At 34.9% G+C, this 19,028-nt stretch overlaps 1 protein-coding gene across 1 annotated transcript; it reads right to left on the minus strand.

The window, feature by feature from the left end:
- Nucleotides 1–10,107: 10,107 nt before the first annotated feature.
- Nucleotides 10,108–11,828, minus strand: LOC117785379. Its single transcript, XM_034623347.1, has 3 exons — nt 11,711–11,828; nt 10,507–11,648; nt 10,108–10,445 (listed from the first exon to the last, which is right to left on the minus strand). Exons 1-2 carry the CDS (start codon nt 11,804–11,806, stop codon nt 10,578–10,580), a joined length of 1,167 nt encoding a protein of 388 aa, XP_034479238.1. The 5' UTR covers nt 11,807–11,828; the 3' UTR covers nt 10,108–10,445; nt 10,507–10,577.
- Nucleotides 11,829–19,028: the final 7,200 nt, after the last annotated feature.

Here is a 19,028-nt window from a genome sequence, read left to right on the forward strand (position 1 = left end):
TTTCTTTTTTGCGGCGCCGCCGACACAGACACAGACATGAGCTGTGTATATATATATGTGTGTGTGTGTGTGTATGTGATTGGTGAATGGCATGTTGCCACCCAAGTTGCCAACTGTGCCTTGGTTGGCTGCTCAGACTTAATAGCCGCTTTCATTGGCCAAAGCTTGAACATTCAATCAGAAGACCACACACAGCGCGACATTGCCGACGTCGACGTCGACAGCGACAGCGACTTTAACGTTCGTTTATGCAACATGTTCACTAGGCTACTCCACAAAGCCCCAAACGGTAGCGATTCTTAATTACAACAACAACAACAACAACAGCAACGACAGCGACAACAACATTAAGAAAGAAGAACATTCAATGCTGGGCCCATTAAGATAAATCGGAAACGGATATCGCTAATGAAAAATTTCCATATTTATGTGGCGATAAAAATGCTACAGCAACAACAACAACAATAACAACACTTAAATAAATTGTGTGTTGTTCACAGCCAAAAGCAACGCAGACAGCAGGCCACCAACAACGACAACTTGGGCGGCCAAGTTGCGCGCTTTTTTTTTTCATTTCTATAATTATTATTTATATATATTTTCTTTTAGTTGGAAATGTGTGCTGTTCCATTTATTTTATGACGTGGAATAAATTTTTAGTTTATTAATCGTTCGATTGAATTTTTTTATAATTTATACAGGGTATAAGTCAGTGAAAGTATTAAAACAAGCTTTAATGATAATAAAAATAGAAAAATCAGTATTAAAATAAATTCAAACATAAGTCTTATTTTTCTAAACAATAAAAAAAAATTTAATCAAACACAAAATAATTAAATTAAAATTATTTTTTTTTTCAAATTTTCAGAATAATTCTTATGTTTTTTTAAATTATAAAAATTGTTGCCTTACGTTTATGTTTCTATCAGTGTCTAAAAACTTTTTGATGTGTTATAGTTAAGTAGATTAAATAGCTATCCATAATATTTTTAAAATTAAAAATTGCAAATTAATAATGAATTGATAATTAATAATTAAAATTATAATAAAGTTTTAGATGTAAATTAAGAAATATGAAATAATTAAAATTTTCATTATACTTAATAACTCATAGAATAACTCTAATCCTAAGGATATAATTATAAAGCTATAGATTGTATTATGATTACAGAGTATCTCGTAGCCGTCTACTTGCACAGTGCCCTTATGTAGATTGAATATCTGCGATCTAGTGAGACACACAGAGTATGGGGAATTGAAATGGACATGTTTATGGCATTGTAGTCCGTTTTTGGATCGAACAGCAATACGATACAATTGTTAGGGGCATGAAATTGGCTGGACGCCCAAAAATGAAATCAATAATGTTGAAAAGAATTTGAAATCAAACAGAAAATCACCCATAGAAAATTAGCTGTATTGCTCGTAGATACGAAAGTATACGAGTATATTTTGAAATTATTTTCTTTATGGGGCGACTATGGATCATGGGGCCACCAACGAAGATGACGACGATGTCGACGATGATACGAGATGGGGCCGCCATCAGCGACGCCATAATAAATGATTGATCGAACATGTGTGTGTGTGTGTGTGTGGAGTGTACATCTGTGTGTGTGTGTGTGTGTGTGTGTGTGTTTGGGGATTGCTTTGCGGCGTTGGCGGTGCCGTTTGATTGATGCGCTTTTGGTGCTGCGTCTGTGACGGCGGTTCAGATTTATATTTTTTCACGCACTTGGCTGATGTTGTCAGTATTCTCGTTCTTCTTGTTGTTGTTGTTGCTGTTGTTGCTTTTGGCATCTTTATGCTTCAACACAACTGTCAAAAGATTTGCCCACAGCAACAGCAACAACAACAGCAACATCGCTGCTCTCTGCTGTTTGCAACATGCTGTGATTTTTATCGCCGTCACACACGTCGTGTGTGGTCCCATCTCATCCCATCTCATCCCATCTCATCCCATCCCAATCCATGTCCATGTCCATGTCCAAGTCCAATTCCAACATTGCCTGCCAGGCACTTCAAGTTCCCTGCCAGAGTCAAAGTCGAGTTGTCGTTTCAGTTTCGGTTTCTGTCTTTGAGTGTGTGATTCTGTCTCTGTGTGTCTGGGATTTGGATTAAGATTGGGATTGTGCATAAATCGATCGCTCGTGTTTCATGGTTATCGCATAGTATTCCAATGTTCACTGAGCATAATTAATTGGTCTGTTAACTTTATGTGAGCATTTAAGCAGCGAATATTTTAAGACTTCTTATGGATTACCCATTAATTGAAAGGGTAAAGGCATAGCGCAGTATTTTTAATACCCTGTATTGAAATGTGAAATAAGTTGGTATGTAGGTTTCTGCATATTGTTGATATAAAAATTTATCGAAACATATATGACTCGATAATTGCGTAAGCAATTTTGAGCTTATATAATTCGATGAATTCTTTTTTGCTTTTATCGACTGAAATAAATTAATGATAATATATAATCTGCATTTTTGCCACTTATTAGAGTTTTTTAGGTACTAAATATTAGTCTGTTGATTAATATTATTAGATTATTTCCAATAAGCAATAATAACAAGGCAAAGATTTAAATAAGTCTTCAATATTTTTATATTAATAAATAATATCCATAAATAAACTCAATAGTGAGTAATTATTATATTTAATGTAATCGCATTCAACTTTTTTCAATATTTAAAAATTTGTACGAAAAATCAATGAATCATTTAATATATTAAAGTTGTTAAAATAATAAAAATTTTTATATTTTTATAGACGATATTTAAAATTTAATTTCAGGCTCGAGTTCGAGTTTATATCACTACTTTATATCCTAAGTAGAGCAAAATTTGTTTAAGACTTTGTTACCCCGCATATCGAATTCCTTTCTGCTAGTAAAAACTGCTTTAACTCTCAGTAAATATAACTCAGAATATTATTGATGTCTAGAATTTGCAGTAGGTTGTCATTCAAATTTCACAGTCCCATTGACCTTGCCATAAATCTCAGGGGCTCAAGAACCTCCAATGTATACAACAAATACCAATGCAAACGGTCATCTTGTTAATAGCCAACGTCAACAGCTATAAAAGGCCAAAAATGCCAAACAAGGTCACAACAACGACCATTAAAAGCGAGTCCAATGCTTTTCCATGAAATCATTGCACATGGAATTTGAGCACATGGAAAGGTCACAGTACACACAACACACACAACTTGAGTAAACACACAACACGTGCTATTTATAGGGAAAACGGGCAGTCAACTTCTCGTTTACCGGGTAAGTACTACTAGTATCTAGCTCTCTATGATATATGAGCCAGTGGTCGGTCAGTTTACACGGCTCGTTGCCATTTGCATGTCAACAATAATAACGTAAAGTTACCATGACGGGTTCTGTGGGTAAATAAAAACCATATGGGGGTACCCTAACTGCACTTGGAAATCATATGTGGGTGTGCATACGGAATTTAGGAATTGAGAGTCCTTTCGAAATAGGAACATTTATACCATCACTGTGAGTATTTGTCCGTAAATGCTTTATTTCTTCATGAGTTCATTTGTTAGTGTCAGTGTCAGAGTACAGAAAAAATGGACAGTAAATGAAAAAAATTAATTTTTCCAATTTTGATGCAGAATCAAAATAGAGGCTAAAATATGATAAAATTGACCTTTCGCAAGGAAATTGGTTAAGTTTTTACAAAGTTATGGCAGTTTGAAGTTTTTGAAAATGTGTCAAGGGGAAGGTATGGAAAAAATGGACAGTGAATGAAAAAAATTTAATTTTCCAATTTTGATGCAGAATCAAAATAGAGGCTAAAATATGATAAAATTGACCTTTCGCAAGGAAATCGGTTAAGTTTTAGCAAAGTTATGATAATTTGAAGTTTTCGAAAATGTGCCAAGGAAAAAAATGGACAGTGAATGAAAATAATTGAATTTTCCAATTTTGATGCAGAATCAAAATAGAGGCTAAAATATGATAAAATTGACCTTTCGCAAGGAAATCGGTTAAGTTTTGGCAAAGTTATGACAATTTGAAGTTTTCGAAAATGTGTCAAGGACAGTGAATGAAAAAAATTGGATTTTCCAATTTTGATGCAGAATCAAAATAGAGGCTAAAATATGATAAAATTGACCTTCCGCAAGGAAATCGGTTGAGATTTGACAAAGTTATGGCAGTTTGAAGTTTTTGAAAATGTGTCAAGGGGAAGGTATGGAAAAAATGGACAGTGAATGAAAAAAATTTAATTTTCCAATTTTGATGCAGAACCAAAATAGAGGCTAAAATATGATAAAATTGACCTTCCGCAAGGAAATCGGTTGAGATTTGACAAAGTTATGGCAGTTTGAAGTTTTTGAAAATGTGTCAAGGGGAAGGTATGGAAAAAATGGACAGTGAATGAAAAAATTTAATTTTCAATTTTGATGCAGAATCAAAATAGAGGCTAAAATATGATAAAATTGACCTTTCGCAAGGAAATCGGTTAAGTTTTAGCAAAGTTATGATAATTTGAAGTTTTCGAAAATGTGCCAAGGAAAAAAATGGACAGTGAATGAAAATAATTGAATTTTCCAATTTTGATGCAGAATCAAAATAGAGGCTAAATATGATAAAATTGACCTTTCGCAAGGAAATCGGTTAAGTTTTGGCAAAGTTATGACAATTTGAAGTTTTCGAAAATGTGTCAAGGACAGTGAATGAAAAAAATTGGATTTTCCAATTTTGATGCAGAATCAAAATAGAGGCTAAAATATGATAAAATTGACCTTTCGCAAGGAAATCGGTTAAGTTTTGGCAAAGTTATGACAATTTGAAGTTTTCGAAAATGTGTCAAGGGGAGAGTATAGAAAATATGGACAGTGAATGAAAAAAATTGGATTTTCCAATTTTGATGCAGAATCAAAATAGAGGCTAAAATATGATAAAATTGACCTTTCGCAAGGAAATCGGTTAAGTTTTGGCAAAGTTATGACAATTTGAAGTTTTCGAAAATGTGTCAAGGGGAGAGTATAGAAAATATGGACAGTGAATGAAAAAAATTGGATTTTCCAATTTTGATGCAGAATCAAAATAGAGGCTAAAATATGATAAAATTGATCTTTCGCAAGGAAATCGGTTAAGTTTTGGCAAAGTTATGATAATTTGAAGTTTTTGAAAATGTGTCAAGGGGAGAGTATAAAGGTAACATTTTATTATTTTTAATACTTAACATTTTAAAATTTGAATACTTACATATTTTGTAAATTTTAGGCAATTTAAATGTTATATATAAGTCAATTATTTTCAAAAGTATTTTATTAAATACAATATTTGAATTATATTGATGGTTTTTTTAGCCCTGTTTAGAAGTTGCAAATGCAGCTTAAGATTTGAATTTTATTTTCCCAAACTATGTTAAGTTTGGCTTTTCTTCATGCTCAATTCGTATTATTGATGATTGCTCAATCGCGTTGCACAGTTGCACAGTTCAGGGGAATAGGGGGGAGGGGCAGGTTTTGGTTTGGTTTTGGGTTCGGTCAGTCAGTCGTCTGGTTGGTCTGGCTGCCAAATTGCCTGGCGCAGACCACAGACCACCATGATCATTATTTCAAATTTAACGCAGCGAGTTGGACGCCGCACGGTGGCAGTTTGCCCGACTGACAGTTGTAGCAGACTCAAAGGAGGAGGCAGAGGAAAGGCAGAGAGGAGAAGGTGGCAGCGGAGTGGGGAGGAGGGTAGGGGAGAGGGGGCAGACAGCGCCGCACGCGGTCCGCGGCTTAAGATCAAAGCAAGCGCCAAAATGAAAATTATTACAAAGTGATGTAGCATGACTAAATACAATTTTATGTAGGCATTTTTTTTTTAGTTATATTTCTACACTCCATCAGTCGAGCATGTGAGGCAAAGAGGGAGAGACAGACAAAGAGAGGAAGAGGAAGAGAGAGAGGGAGATGGAGACTGCACAGAGTTGAGGTTGCGAGCACAGGAGCCATAAAATGGAATTACACGCATTTACACAACCACAGAACAATCATCTCTGTGTGTGTGTGTGTGCGTCGGTGATAATGTCTAAATTTGGCCTAAATGGAGTTACCTGTAAAATACATTTCGGTCACGATCGAAGGTGGCCCCGTTCCCGACCCCGTCCCCTGCTAAGTGCCCCTGCCCATTATGACTTAAGTGTCATACATGAGTCATCTTTTTCAGTTCCACTTTCAGATTTAGTCTCAGTCTCCGTTCCATTCCGATTTTAATTCCCATTCCCATTCAAAGTCTGAGACATGCGTTGTTAATTGCCAGGCGGCAAACAAAACAACTCAGCTCGGTGACAACCTTATCTCTTATGCGGGTGATGATCCATAACCGATGTGATAACAGTCTCAGCTGTCGTAATGCCTCGTTTCCTGTTGTCCTCCGATTGGATTAAGTGTGGAGGAAGTTTAAGATCTCTTTCTGCGTGGGAATGTCTCAAGCTACATTCAAGAAAAGTAAAAATTTAGAGACTTACGGATTCTGAAAACAATTATTTAGCCAACTGGAACTGACAAGACTTTGCTGCCTTGAAAGACTTTACCTTCATGTTTTACTAGAGGTAATATAATGAAAATTGCATAGTATACGAACTATCTGCAAAGGTATTAAAAGCACGGCTGTAAACTTTTTAAAGTTCAGCTCGGTAAACAAACCAATAATTACATTTTTTTATTTTTTACTATTTATAATTTTAGCTACATTTGTTTTGGAAATAGTGGAACATAAGAATATAAGACATTAGGTTAAGTTCTATTCTCTGAAAAGTTCAGAAACTTTTTAAGAAATAAATTTATAGACATTAAAAAACAAGGAATTTTGGAAATCAGTTGAGAACAACAATTAGTTATTTTGTGTATAAAATTGAAACTTGGATTCAGGAGATCTTAAAACCAGTCCGCGAATTAAAACAAAATCTTGCTCTATGGTTAGCATCAAACCGAAGCTTCTTTAAAATTTTCAAAATATGTAGAATTGAGAATTAAAGGTTTGAATATTTTTACTCTAACTGACCTATTCATAATATAGTTGATCTTTCAATGCGACGATCTTCAATCACTCAACGAAGCAACAATTTTATGATTTTTACACACACACACACATACACATACAGATTGTTACATTCCCTATTCCTGTAAAATGAAGTTCACTTAAGCCGCTTACCACAGCCGCAGTTTGAGTCTTGGTTTCTGTTGTAAGCCCTGTTGCAGTCCCTCAACTGAACCGTAGCCAAAGTTCGGACTTGTACACCACAAACGTCTCAATACCTGGCTACTGATTTACACACAGATCCCAACCACAACACACACGCACACACAGATAACCACAGTCAACATACAGATAAGTAGTATGTATGTAGCTAGCGAAAGGAGCCAAGTTCAAGTTGAAGTCCGATTTCAAGCTGCAGTCGGCAGCGACAGCGACTGCGACTGCGACAGCGACATGATTTCACGTACAGTGGAACAAATTCATTGCATACGCGGGATCCCAGGCATCACCTTGGCAATCAGCAAGGAAAACAGCGCAGTCCGTTTGGGTCGGTCCGACTTTTAATATGATCTATATGATTAAAAGATCATATTTATCTCTTATTTAACTATCATGTGTTTTTCTCTTTTAATCTGAGAAATAGGTGTAAAAATAAAGGTGCTTTTCATATTTAAATGAATTTTATAAGTGTAAAACAGAAAAGATTTTAGTGAAACTTTAATTTATGTTTACCTATATAAATATTAGGTTAATATTTAGGTATTATTCATTATTATTCCTAATAAAAATTAGAATTTTTAATTTTTCTTCTTCCTTTTTATAATTATGTCGATATTCAAAATTAAAATATTTACTACGTTTACTTCTAGATAGTAAGTAATTGTTTTGACAAAGAAACATTTGCATACAAGGATCGGGAAGGCTAAAGCTATACGAAAGTCAAGTTTAGAATCCTTATTAAAAGATCAGTTATTGAATTTTTATATATTTTATTTGTATTAGTGATGTATTTTGAGTATTTAAAAAAATATGTATGAATTTATTAATTTTCAAAGCATTTTGTTGACTGTTCATTGGGCATATGCCCGTTGAGGTTAGAGTATTCGGCAGAGCAGAAGGTGACTCGAAAAGGAATTAAGTTGAAATGTTGATGGGTGTGGGGTAAATCGCTCTGGGCTCTGCGGCTGCCACTGTTCTACGCTTAATGTGATGTTGTTGTTGTTGTTGTTGCTGCTGCCCCAGCTCCGGTGACCAGTTGTGATCGAGGCTCAGCTCTTCGTCCCGCCTCCCCTTGCTTCCTTTAGTCAGTTTGCAGGTTTGAGTCTTCCACGTCGTTGCGATCAAATCAATAAATGTAAGCAACGATCGCACAGTTTTTGGGGGCATTCAAAGCTTGCAGCATATGTTGTGCACACACACACACACACACGCACACACAAAACTCACACATATTTGTACATAAAGAATAAGTATCTATACGATCTACAGCGATCCGGATGTTTGCATGTATGTCACTTGGCCCTGACTTTCCAGCTTCTATATCTATTCGTACGTAATATGTAGGTAGGTTAATTTTCAATTCACGGTGGTCGCTCATCGGACCCAGGTTCAATCTCAGTCTCAGTCCCAGTCCCAGTCTCAGTCGCAGCTTCAGTCCCGGTTTCGGCTTCTGTCTTTGCCTGTTGGTGGCCCCAAAAAGTTTCCGCTTTCAAATTGCCTGATCAGTTTATATACCCGTCACTTGTAGAGCACTAGAGTATATTGTTTTTGTTGCGATTTATGTAACATGAAGAAAAAGGCTTGAAATTTTGTAAGTAATAATACAGATATATTCGATATATGCTGATCTATATTGTATACAAGTTTCACAAATTTAAATATTTAAGACTGTTTTAACTTAACTTTTAAGTTTTTAAAAATAGAGTTAAAAGTTTAAAAATTATTTAAGCATTTAATTAATTTTTTAAAATTAGTAACGGGTATCTTATAGTCGGGGACTTGACCATAGCGTTCTTACTCGCTTAAATCTCTTTCTCTCTCTCTCTCTTTCTTTGCCACTGTCTGTTTCTTTTACTCGCTTTTGCACAAAGTTTAAGTGGCCGTAATGTGTAAAGTGGGATTAGCATTCGTCGACGGCTACCGTTGAAGCCTTGGAATTGCAACTGGAAATGTGGAAACCTGGAAACGCCACCTTGCTACAAACTGTTGCAGTTGTTGTTGCTCTTAGTTTAATTAAGCGCATAATCATATTTACAGTAGCTGCAGGCGACTTGTGATTTATTTCATGACTCGGCACAAATTTGTAAAATTGTTTTATTTACTTTTTACTTTTTTCGCTTTTTTATTGACTGTATAATTTGCCAAAAAAAACGAGTATTTGCCCAAGTAATTTGGGATCGACGTGTTTGTTTTCTTGAACGGAAGCTTTAAAAGCAATTACGCACTTAATGATTTTAATGATATATAAAAATAATCAACGCGAGAATGAGCACTTCTGTTGGAATAAAAACATTATCAACAACATAAATCAATTGAGAATCTAAAAAACAAGTATGTCTTTGGTTAATTACACTAACAAATTGTAGTTTACAATATTCGGTTTGCCAAAATTAACGTTATTTTTATTTATATCTTAATTTAATTCGAGTGTAATGAGATTCATTTTTATAATCACAAAAATTTTAAATTTCGCCAAGCTTACAAACATTTTACTGATGGTTCAATTTACCAACGAGTTTAAAAAATGTACCAAACGTTCTTTACTTTGGAAAATGGTTTATTTTTAAATTGGGCACTTTTTATAAGAAGAAAATAAACACTTAGTTTAATAAAGTTTTAGATTATGGTAATTTTGGTAAGAAATGTTACATAAAAACATTTAAATTATGAAAAACAAATCATTATTAAAATAATATTTTTTATATTTCTATTCCATAGTAAACAAAATTAATTGAATCTATTCATTAAATAATTTTTTAGGGTTATCAAGCTTCCTCTGTTACACAACTTGTTCAATATAATTAGATTCACTTGTAAACAACTAAACTATATTATACGATTATACGTGTTTGTAATTTATATATAGTTAAGAATAAAAAAGATTAAAATGTAGGTGATCACGTGTATGATGTCGCTCTGAATTTATTAAGTAAACTACTTGACCGTTACGTTATAAATTAGCTGCCAATTGAGAAAGAAACTGAGATTTCACACACTCATTAATACCCTGTAGTCGTAAAATACAAATATTGAAGAAATAATAATAAATTTAATTAAACTTTTTTTAAGGTGTTTAAACAGTCTGTACTATATTTGTCTAATTAATTTACTATGTTACTTTTACTTTACTTTTAATCAGCTTTCTTTTGAGAGTCACAAAATTGGCCAAAATAGGTTGTTGTTGTATTTCCCATCAATAGAGAAGTACTTTCGAGCAAGTTGAAATTACTGCGTAAAAAATCAATTTTAAATGTAAGTAAATAATTTATGTATTATATACTTTACTTACTTAAAGCTGCTCAATCCGTGTATCCCCAGCCTCCATTGGATTGGAAAGCTTAGTTTCCATTCTCTCTAGCATTACATACCATTTTCATAATCATTATAATAATCTACATTTGGGTTCTCATAATTCTGCATCTCCAAGGGACTTTTATCTTCCTCAATCTCCAAGGAACTTTCATCTTTCTGCGTACTCAAGCCCCCTTCATCTGTCTGAGTCTCTACTGAACTTTCATCTTGCTCAATGTCAAAGACACCTTCATTCTGCTGTGAATTTGAAATACCGTCCCAATGATAGAAGAGCGTTTCCTCACCCGTATTCTGATTCAACCGCTGTTTGATTTGTGAATCCAATTCTTCCAGGAAGTCTTTGTCAAACTCCGGCTTATCCTCACCCTTATACTGATCGAGTTCCTGCGATTCCAGGACATCCTCATCCTCACCCTCACCCTTATTCTGATCCAACCCCAAAGTCACAAATGATTCCATTTTATGAAATAATTCCCTTTCCAACTCCTCATCCTTATGCTGATCCAACACATTATCCTCATTTGACTCCTTATTCTGATCCAATTCCTTATCCGCAGGTGACTCTACGGCTTTCATTATATTAAATAAGTCCCTCTCAAACTTTGAGTTATCCCCACCCTTATACTGATACAATTCCGTATTCACCTGCGACTCCAAGGTATCCTCACCGTCCCCCTCACCCTGTAACAACAATTCAATCAAATCCTCCTCTGGCTCCGAGACATCCTTATCCTCCTTTAAGATATCGGAATCTTTTTTAGGTACAAGATTTGCTACTTTGCGCTTTAGATCCTCGATAGCTGCAGTGTTTGCTGTTATTTCACTTTGTAACTTTTCGGTTTTCAATTTAATCAGATCATCGATCTTAGTTTCTCCTAATAAAGCAAGATGCTCGATCGATCGCTCAGCAATTTTCGTCAAGAAGTGATTGGTATTTTGTAATTCAGCATTGTGACTTATCAATTGTTGAATTAAAGCGTTTTTGTGAATATAATTAGCTCTTGTTGCAAACATATCTTCCATATTCATAGGCAAATAGTTATTGACAGGCTCGACTTCTACAAATCTCCCGAGCGTGGAAGAGTAGGTGTAGACTGGATTCTCTCTTGCTGCTGCTTTCTAATTAAGGCAAATAACGATTGTTACAACACTTTTAATCACTCACTGAATTTTGTATTTACCTCCAAATTGGGAAAGAAAAATGCTGAACTAAATCCCCATGATACCAGTGTTAAGGATATACATAGGTATATTTCCGACCCGCTTTTTAATAACATTTCGACGACTGAATGAACTGAATATTGAAATCAAACTGATGCCTAGCTTCGATTCGTATGACATTTATAACATCTGTTTTCATTTAAAGATTAAGAATGACGCAAATAATACTGATTAAGACTGAGCATGCATTGCACATTTATTAATATTATTCATATTCCTAGAATCTATAGTGTGGAAAATATATAGAATAGCAATCAATACGATTAATTCTATCTTTAAAAAAAATCCCAATATATTATCAACCAAAAAAACACTAATTAAGTAATTATATTGACAAAACTGAAGATTCACATATTTTATAAATGTAAAGAAATTGTTTGTTTGGTTTAATATTTATAATAAGAAATATAAAATGTATAGATTTTTAATTGAGTCAAAACAATATGTTCAGAAAAATACTACTTTTATTTTAATTTTCTTGAAAATGATAAAAGAAAAAGTTAGAATACAAAGTAGCACGAAAGTTTAATGATTATCTTAGCCATGGGGGCAATATTTAAAAAAATAAACTTACCACTGAGCCGTGGCATTATCTCTGTATATCTGATTAATCGCCAACATCCACAGCCACGAAATGTTTGCTGGCAATCAAGAGTCAGTGTCCAATGTTCGTTTCTCTTGATGAACAGAAATAACCATTAAAGCCAACAAATTAATTCGTAGAAAAAGGTGTGAGAAAATTGACTTGTCTTCCGTTGCCGACAGCAACCAAAAGAAGAAGATCGGGCCAAAATAATCAATTTGTTTCGCAGAATTGTTTTGGAAAACACAAATCGCTTTTACGAAATTACGGAAACTGTTGTAAGAAAACAAGACAAGACGGTTGACGATGAGGATGGGAATGAGAATGAAGAGAAAGGAAATCGAGGTAGAGATATTGAGATAGAGAGCAGTCTTAACGACGTCTTCTGTCAACAGGTAGCGGTAGTTCTCTATATGCCACATTAACGCTACCAGAAATCTCAGACTTTGATCTCTGCACAGATTCCGCTCGAATAAATTGACTTTTACACTTGTAAAGACTGCAAAATTTAAAGCCGGCATGCGATCTACACAAAGGCAGCTGCCAAAATGAGATTAACGTGGCTAAGGGTCAGAGAATTTTAATTATGACTTATTCTTGTTGCTGTAGAAAGTGTGAGTTGAAGAACAATGATCGAAATAAGACCAGCTCAACTATAACAGTAGCCTCTTTGATGTCTTTCTTTTGGCATTCCCCATACAACTCAATTTGATGTGAGAGTCCTTTGCGCTGTTGCCGCCAACATGTGCAACACCTGAGGTACGACTACACCTCGGCATTTATAATCTACGGACAGTTGTGTAATTCTTGGACAGTCCGGTCCGGTTTAGTTCAGTTCGGCTTGGTTCGGTTCGGTTAGGATGTCTGTAACACAGCTGGAATTCAATTTGGTGCACAACAATAAAATGTCTTATTTAGGTTCGGTTATTAATGATGAGTTATGAGTTCAGACCTCCTTCGGCGTCCTGCTCATCATCATCAGCATTATCATCATCATCATCATCATCATCACTGGCAGCATCATTATCATTGGGAACATCAGAAGGCAGCAACATTGTGGCCACTCAATGTCTTCCTGGAAAGTAAAACGAATTGTCTTTAATATATGTACGAGTATAGCTGTTTAATACCCTATATATGTACATCAAAATTCGCAAAAAAGGTATTCTGGGATAGTGGAAATATATGTCTCGTTAATAAATGATTATTAAATATAATGTAGATAAATTATGTTAATGTAATCTTTGTTAAAGATTTCCTAATGATTATTTTACAAGTTTAATTAAATATTATCAATATTATATTTATATATTTATTTTATTTTTTTTTTCTATAGCTAAGAATTTTATATAAAGTAACGCTTTATCAAAACAAATACATTTATTTTGAAAAACATCTATGCATCCTTAAGATTCAAATACAATACGACACACATTTATAGTATACAAAATGTAAATATAAAATTTAAACAGGACATGGAAGCGGATATAACACAATGTGCTAAAGTATTTTATTTTGGAAGGAATATTTGTTTCTAATACCATTACCAAAAATTACATATTTTAATAATAGAAAATATTTGTAAAAACGCAGAATTTTTGAGCATTCAAACTTTTAAAAATGTCTTGCTTTATTTAGCTTAAGTTTTGAATGTAATATAGTAAGCAAAGCTATATTTTGATATCTTTTAATCTTATCATTTTGTATACTTAACCAGGCTTGACTTTTTAAGATTATATACTGCCAAGACAGTATGGTTGATGATTGCAATTCTGAAAAATTAACTAAAATATTTTGAAAAAAAAAGTGAAAAATGTCTTTAAGCATTTGTCACTTCCTCAGTTCGGAGGAAAAGTAACTTCGATTCTGTGGCAAGTTGGAAGTTCTTTGGAACTGGTCTCCCACGCAATGTATGCATAGTCAAAGAGAGTTTGTTGTTTGTTGCCTTGTGACAAACTCGGGTCATTACACGAGTGCGACCAACTGACAAGACAACAAATAGTCAAACAGCGAAACAGTCGAAGAGTCAAACAAACAAATAGATTCTCAAGATGTGACAGGGGCTGGGGTAGGGGTAGGGGCTAGACACATAACAATGGAGTTTCCAGTTTTTTCTTCTTTTCTCTTTCTTTTTTCGTTTCGTTTTTTTTTTGAATAGATGCGCAGCCACAATATATTAAGAAAACTGTCAAAGCTGAATAGAACTTAAGAGGTTTAGCGCACTCTTAACGTTTCTTTCTTTATTTTCTTAGCAGTTCTTTTCTTTCTTTTTTTTCCAGTCACTTTTCTTTCTTGTTTTTGTGATGCGAATTGAAAATGAATACCTACCGCAGTCACAGTTTGTATAATAAAGCCCGCATCGTATCGTAGCACCAACAGATCGATAAAGTTATTAACTGGCATCTTTGATAAATGGACAAACACATGGGCCGATGAAGAAACTTCCGGTATGATCTGGGACCTAGGCTAAGGTTTTAAGCTCATAAATAAGCACAGGCAAAATTTCATAGAATTTCAATGGGTTAGACTTAACGTTATATATGATCGTGCTGCCCACGCAGAGTTGACCCGACTCCGACTCCGACCCTGATAACGAAACCCTATGACCCGAAACGAGGCTTATCAAACGGTCGACGCCGACGTGTGCGGCCTCGGTGCGGACCAATTAAAATGTAACGGCGGGCGGTGAGCTAACAACTCAATACAATGTAAACAAATGATATACGGTCACAGAGCGTAGACCAGGTCCAGACCAGATCTACGTTTAGGCCACGTCTCAATTGAAATGTTTTCGTTGCGTTTACCTTTTGGATCAATGCGACAGCGACAGGCCTCACAGCTGGACATGTTTCGACCTCAATCCGAGACTCAATTTCAGTACAAGTCACAGTCTCAGACTCAATCTAAAACAACTAATAGAAAAAAACATAAAAATAAAAGGATACAGTCAAGTTTAGTCGACTTTAAAGGACCCTATATTTATTCTGTAAAATTATGAAAAATATTGATACAAATAATAATCAAAATAAATAACTACAATATTCGTCTGTTTTTTAATATCTTTGAAGCTATCAAATAGCCATGCAATTTTTTGCGGAAATCGTTAAGATACTAAGATATGATTATTATTCTGATTATTTCTAAATTGTTGCAAAAATTACATTACAAAATTTCAAAGTAAACTACATGCATCTACAGTCTGTTGACTCTAGCTCCTATACACTTATGAATTTTTTTAGTTAATTTAATTTAATTTTTTTTTTATAATTACATTGCCTTTATTTATTGAATCCTCTACAAGGGACAGTTACAATAAGTTTATCAAATCTTATAATTATATAATAAATAAACTAACAAACTGAATTGACCCTTTGTGTTTTTCCATTACAGGGTCTAAGAACTGGCTTTGGTTAACGTACGTGCAACGCAGTCGCAGTTGCAGTCGTAGCAAATCAATTTCAAAGAGATTCTCATTTGACTTGAGTTTGTCGAAAATGTAATAAAACTGGCCCAGAACTGCGGTCGGCCGGACAGACGGACGGACAGTCGTAGCCAATGCATTGGTGTGGTCTCCCCGAGATGCTATCTGCTAGATATGTCGGCCCAAACAAGTTGAGTTGTCAACGCAACTCCACAGGCAAGTGAAGTGTCGAATGAGTTATGGCCAAGTTGATATTCCGATTGAAAACTTAAGCATTTGCCTAATTGATCGTATTAACCATCGATCGTATTTACTTGAATTAGGACAAGATATAACGGATCTTTGATTGGTAATAAAGATACAAATATTTAAAGTGATATAATTAAATTAATATTAATGATAATAATACTAATACTAAATATATGTCTAAATTGGCCACATTGATTCTCATATAGTAATTTGAGAAAACAGCTAAGACAGGTTGTTAATAATAATAGTAAATATACCATAATTAATTTTTAATAAATATTATTTTTTTAAGTGAGTAGTTTATTTAACTTGATATACAAAAAAATATATATAATACAAGGCAACGATTTGTTCTTTTAACTTAAATTTAGCTACTCTAGTAAGTACTTTTATTGAAGAACAATAGATAATTTTAATTTATTTAATATGCTGAGCGGATTTTTTAGTTAACTATTTTTGGTATTTTAAAATAATAAAGTAAATTTATTTATCACAGAAAAATCTATTTAATCGATTAGCTTTTCGGTTACTAATTGTTTATTTTTTTTAATTTTTAGTAAAAAATTGTAAAACTTATTTCGAAAATAACAAATTTGTTCTCTAAAATGTGGTAGAAAATATTTTAATGAAGTGGCAACAGTGATTTTAGTGTGATCATACAATGTTGGCTTATTTGCTGCAAGGTCAGAACTATCAGAGCCCATTGTTACTCGTGCCAGTCAAGGTAAAGTCACCGTACACCGTACACCGTACAACGTACACACACCCAACACTCGAAGTCCGGACAAGCAATTGCTACTCTTATTACTTCACTTCAAGCCGATAAAAAAGCAACAACCACAAAATGAAGAGCGTTATGTGGCAGCAGAGATGGCTAAGGTAAAAGCGGGGGGAAGGTGGGGTAGGGGGGCAACAGGCCACACCGAATACCTTCAAGCCGTAAATAAGCAACTCAATGAGTTGCACAGCCATAAGCCGAACGCCAGCGCACGTGCCTCATAAACCACGATGGCGAGGCGAGTCGGAGTCGGAGTCGGAGTCAGAGTCAGAGTCGAGACCACCCAGGCGACGATTTGTGCAGTCATTCCACGAATTCTTGGCAAGCTCTGAAAAGGCAGCAGACTGAGAGTCAAAGTCAGAGCCTGAATTAGAGTCAGGCTCTGTGACTTTAACTGTGATTGCGGCTTAGTGGTTTTGGGGCCTGCTGGCGAATTCTACAAAAATATACACTGTACAGCAGGTAGAGAATGAAGTGGGGCGGGGCGGGGCGGGGTGGTGTGGGGCGAGGCCAAGAGACCATTTCACATTTCACCAGCTTATGAGTAAGGCAACAACTTTTAGTATGCTGAGGATGTCGCTGCAATCGTTATGTTAGCTGCGTCATGGACTCGAGCTTCGACTTGGCTCCGAGTCTGGGCCCGCCTGGTTATTGTCAAAGTCCAAATTATGCATGCGTCTCTAAAGATATGTTAATGTCTGTTGGTTATAGCTGACACAGCGCCCACGCAGTCGCATTGTCATGGTCGTTACTTGTAATCGCAGCCACAGCACTATGGGACAAATGTCCAACATTTTGCCAAAACTAAAGCATCATTTTCCTGTTAAGAAATTTCTTAAACTTAAAACAGAGCCGTTAGCCGGTATTAACCGATGTCAATTGGTTAAATTCAAATCTGAAATCAGCATTTTTTAACTAAGTTTCATTTTTATTCATAATTTAAACACTTATCTCAATAAAAAGACATTCTTTTTTATATACATATGTATTTATGGATAGATTATTACGGTATTTTAAAGCCGAAACAAGCAAAAAATCGGTTTCAAGCCCGATATACAACGATTTTGCTGAACTTATATAACCGGAAACTGAAATATAAACATAACCGATATAGTAATCGATATTTATTTCGGTTTGATATTCTGCTCAAGTATGTTTTTCAATTTTTACGGACAACCATTAATATTTAAAGCTCAATTGAGAGTTGAAAAAGGAATGTAACTTTAAAGTTTACCCTTACTGACACGCATGCAAAATTTCTTTGGAATTATTCAAAAAAAATCTAATTTTTTCCCATAGTGCACACTCGAAGCTCCAATCACAACAATAACAACGACGACGACGTCGTCACAAAACGAAATTAATTTGACAACCAACGCAAAACGCATGCGCCTTTAACATTTATATATATATTTTTTCTTTTTGCCCCACATCCCTCCTACCCCTTTGCCCACCCTGGAACGACGACAGACGCAGTGACGTTACGTTACGATCTTATCGCCTTACTTTTTGTTGTATCTATCTTAAGCTTGTTGTCGTCTTTTTCGGGCTCTGATTTTATTGTTATCGTCCTCGCAGTCACATTAACACATGCGACTTGGAAATGGGTTATGCTTATGCGATGAGCTTAACTGATGGCCGCTTTAGATTGAAGAAGGCCGTTAAAACTGCATACATACACACATACATACATACACAAATCGGAAGCAGTTTTATCGAGACAATGCCAAGTTATGATGGATTTATATTATGTTAAACTATTTTTTATTTATTTATCATTTTAAGCGGAGAATATAGACTAATATTAATCTGGCTAAAGAGCAAAATATGAATACTTAGAACTAATTTATTGTTAATATTAAAATGTGGAATATTAAGTGTGATAATAAGAATAGTTTTAAACTGATTAAATAAAAGAAAAATAAATATTTTACCTAGGCCTTATGGTTTGGGCTGTGCAATGATTAGTCATGGTTTCAGTCAGTCAGTCAGGACAAAGAGTTTTATATTTTAAAACTGCTGCTGGTTTCTTTCTATCGTTGCAGAAACCTGACCAAGTGTATCTACTCGTACTAATACCCACCTACAACATTGCGACTCTTGGTCGACCACAGACCAGGGCCACCCACGAGATTCAGTCAAAAGCCTCAATTAGCCAACAAAGGCCACCCACAAAGCACTTTCCATTTGAGCAAACATAAGCCTAGTGGTTGGTGGTTGGCGGTTGGCGTTGTCGCCACGCGTAGG

This window comes from Drosophila innubila (assembly GCF_004354385.1).
Source record: "Drosophila innubila isolate TH190305 chromosome 2R unlocalized genomic scaffold, UK_Dinn_1.0 1_C_2R, whole genome shotgun sequence".
Lineage (NCBI taxonomy): Eukaryota > Metazoa > Arthropoda > Insecta > Diptera > Drosophilidae > Drosophila > Drosophila innubila.

Coding starts and splice junctions, on each gene's coding strand:
- LOC117785379 (XM_034623347.1), bottom strand. CDS start 11,806: ATGTTATTAAAAAGCGGGTCGGAAATATACCTATGTATATCCTTAACA. Junction 11,649..11,710: donor TTTTCTTTCCCAATTTGGAG/GTAAATACAAAA, acceptor TGCCTTAATTAG/AAAGCAGCAGCAAGAGAGAA.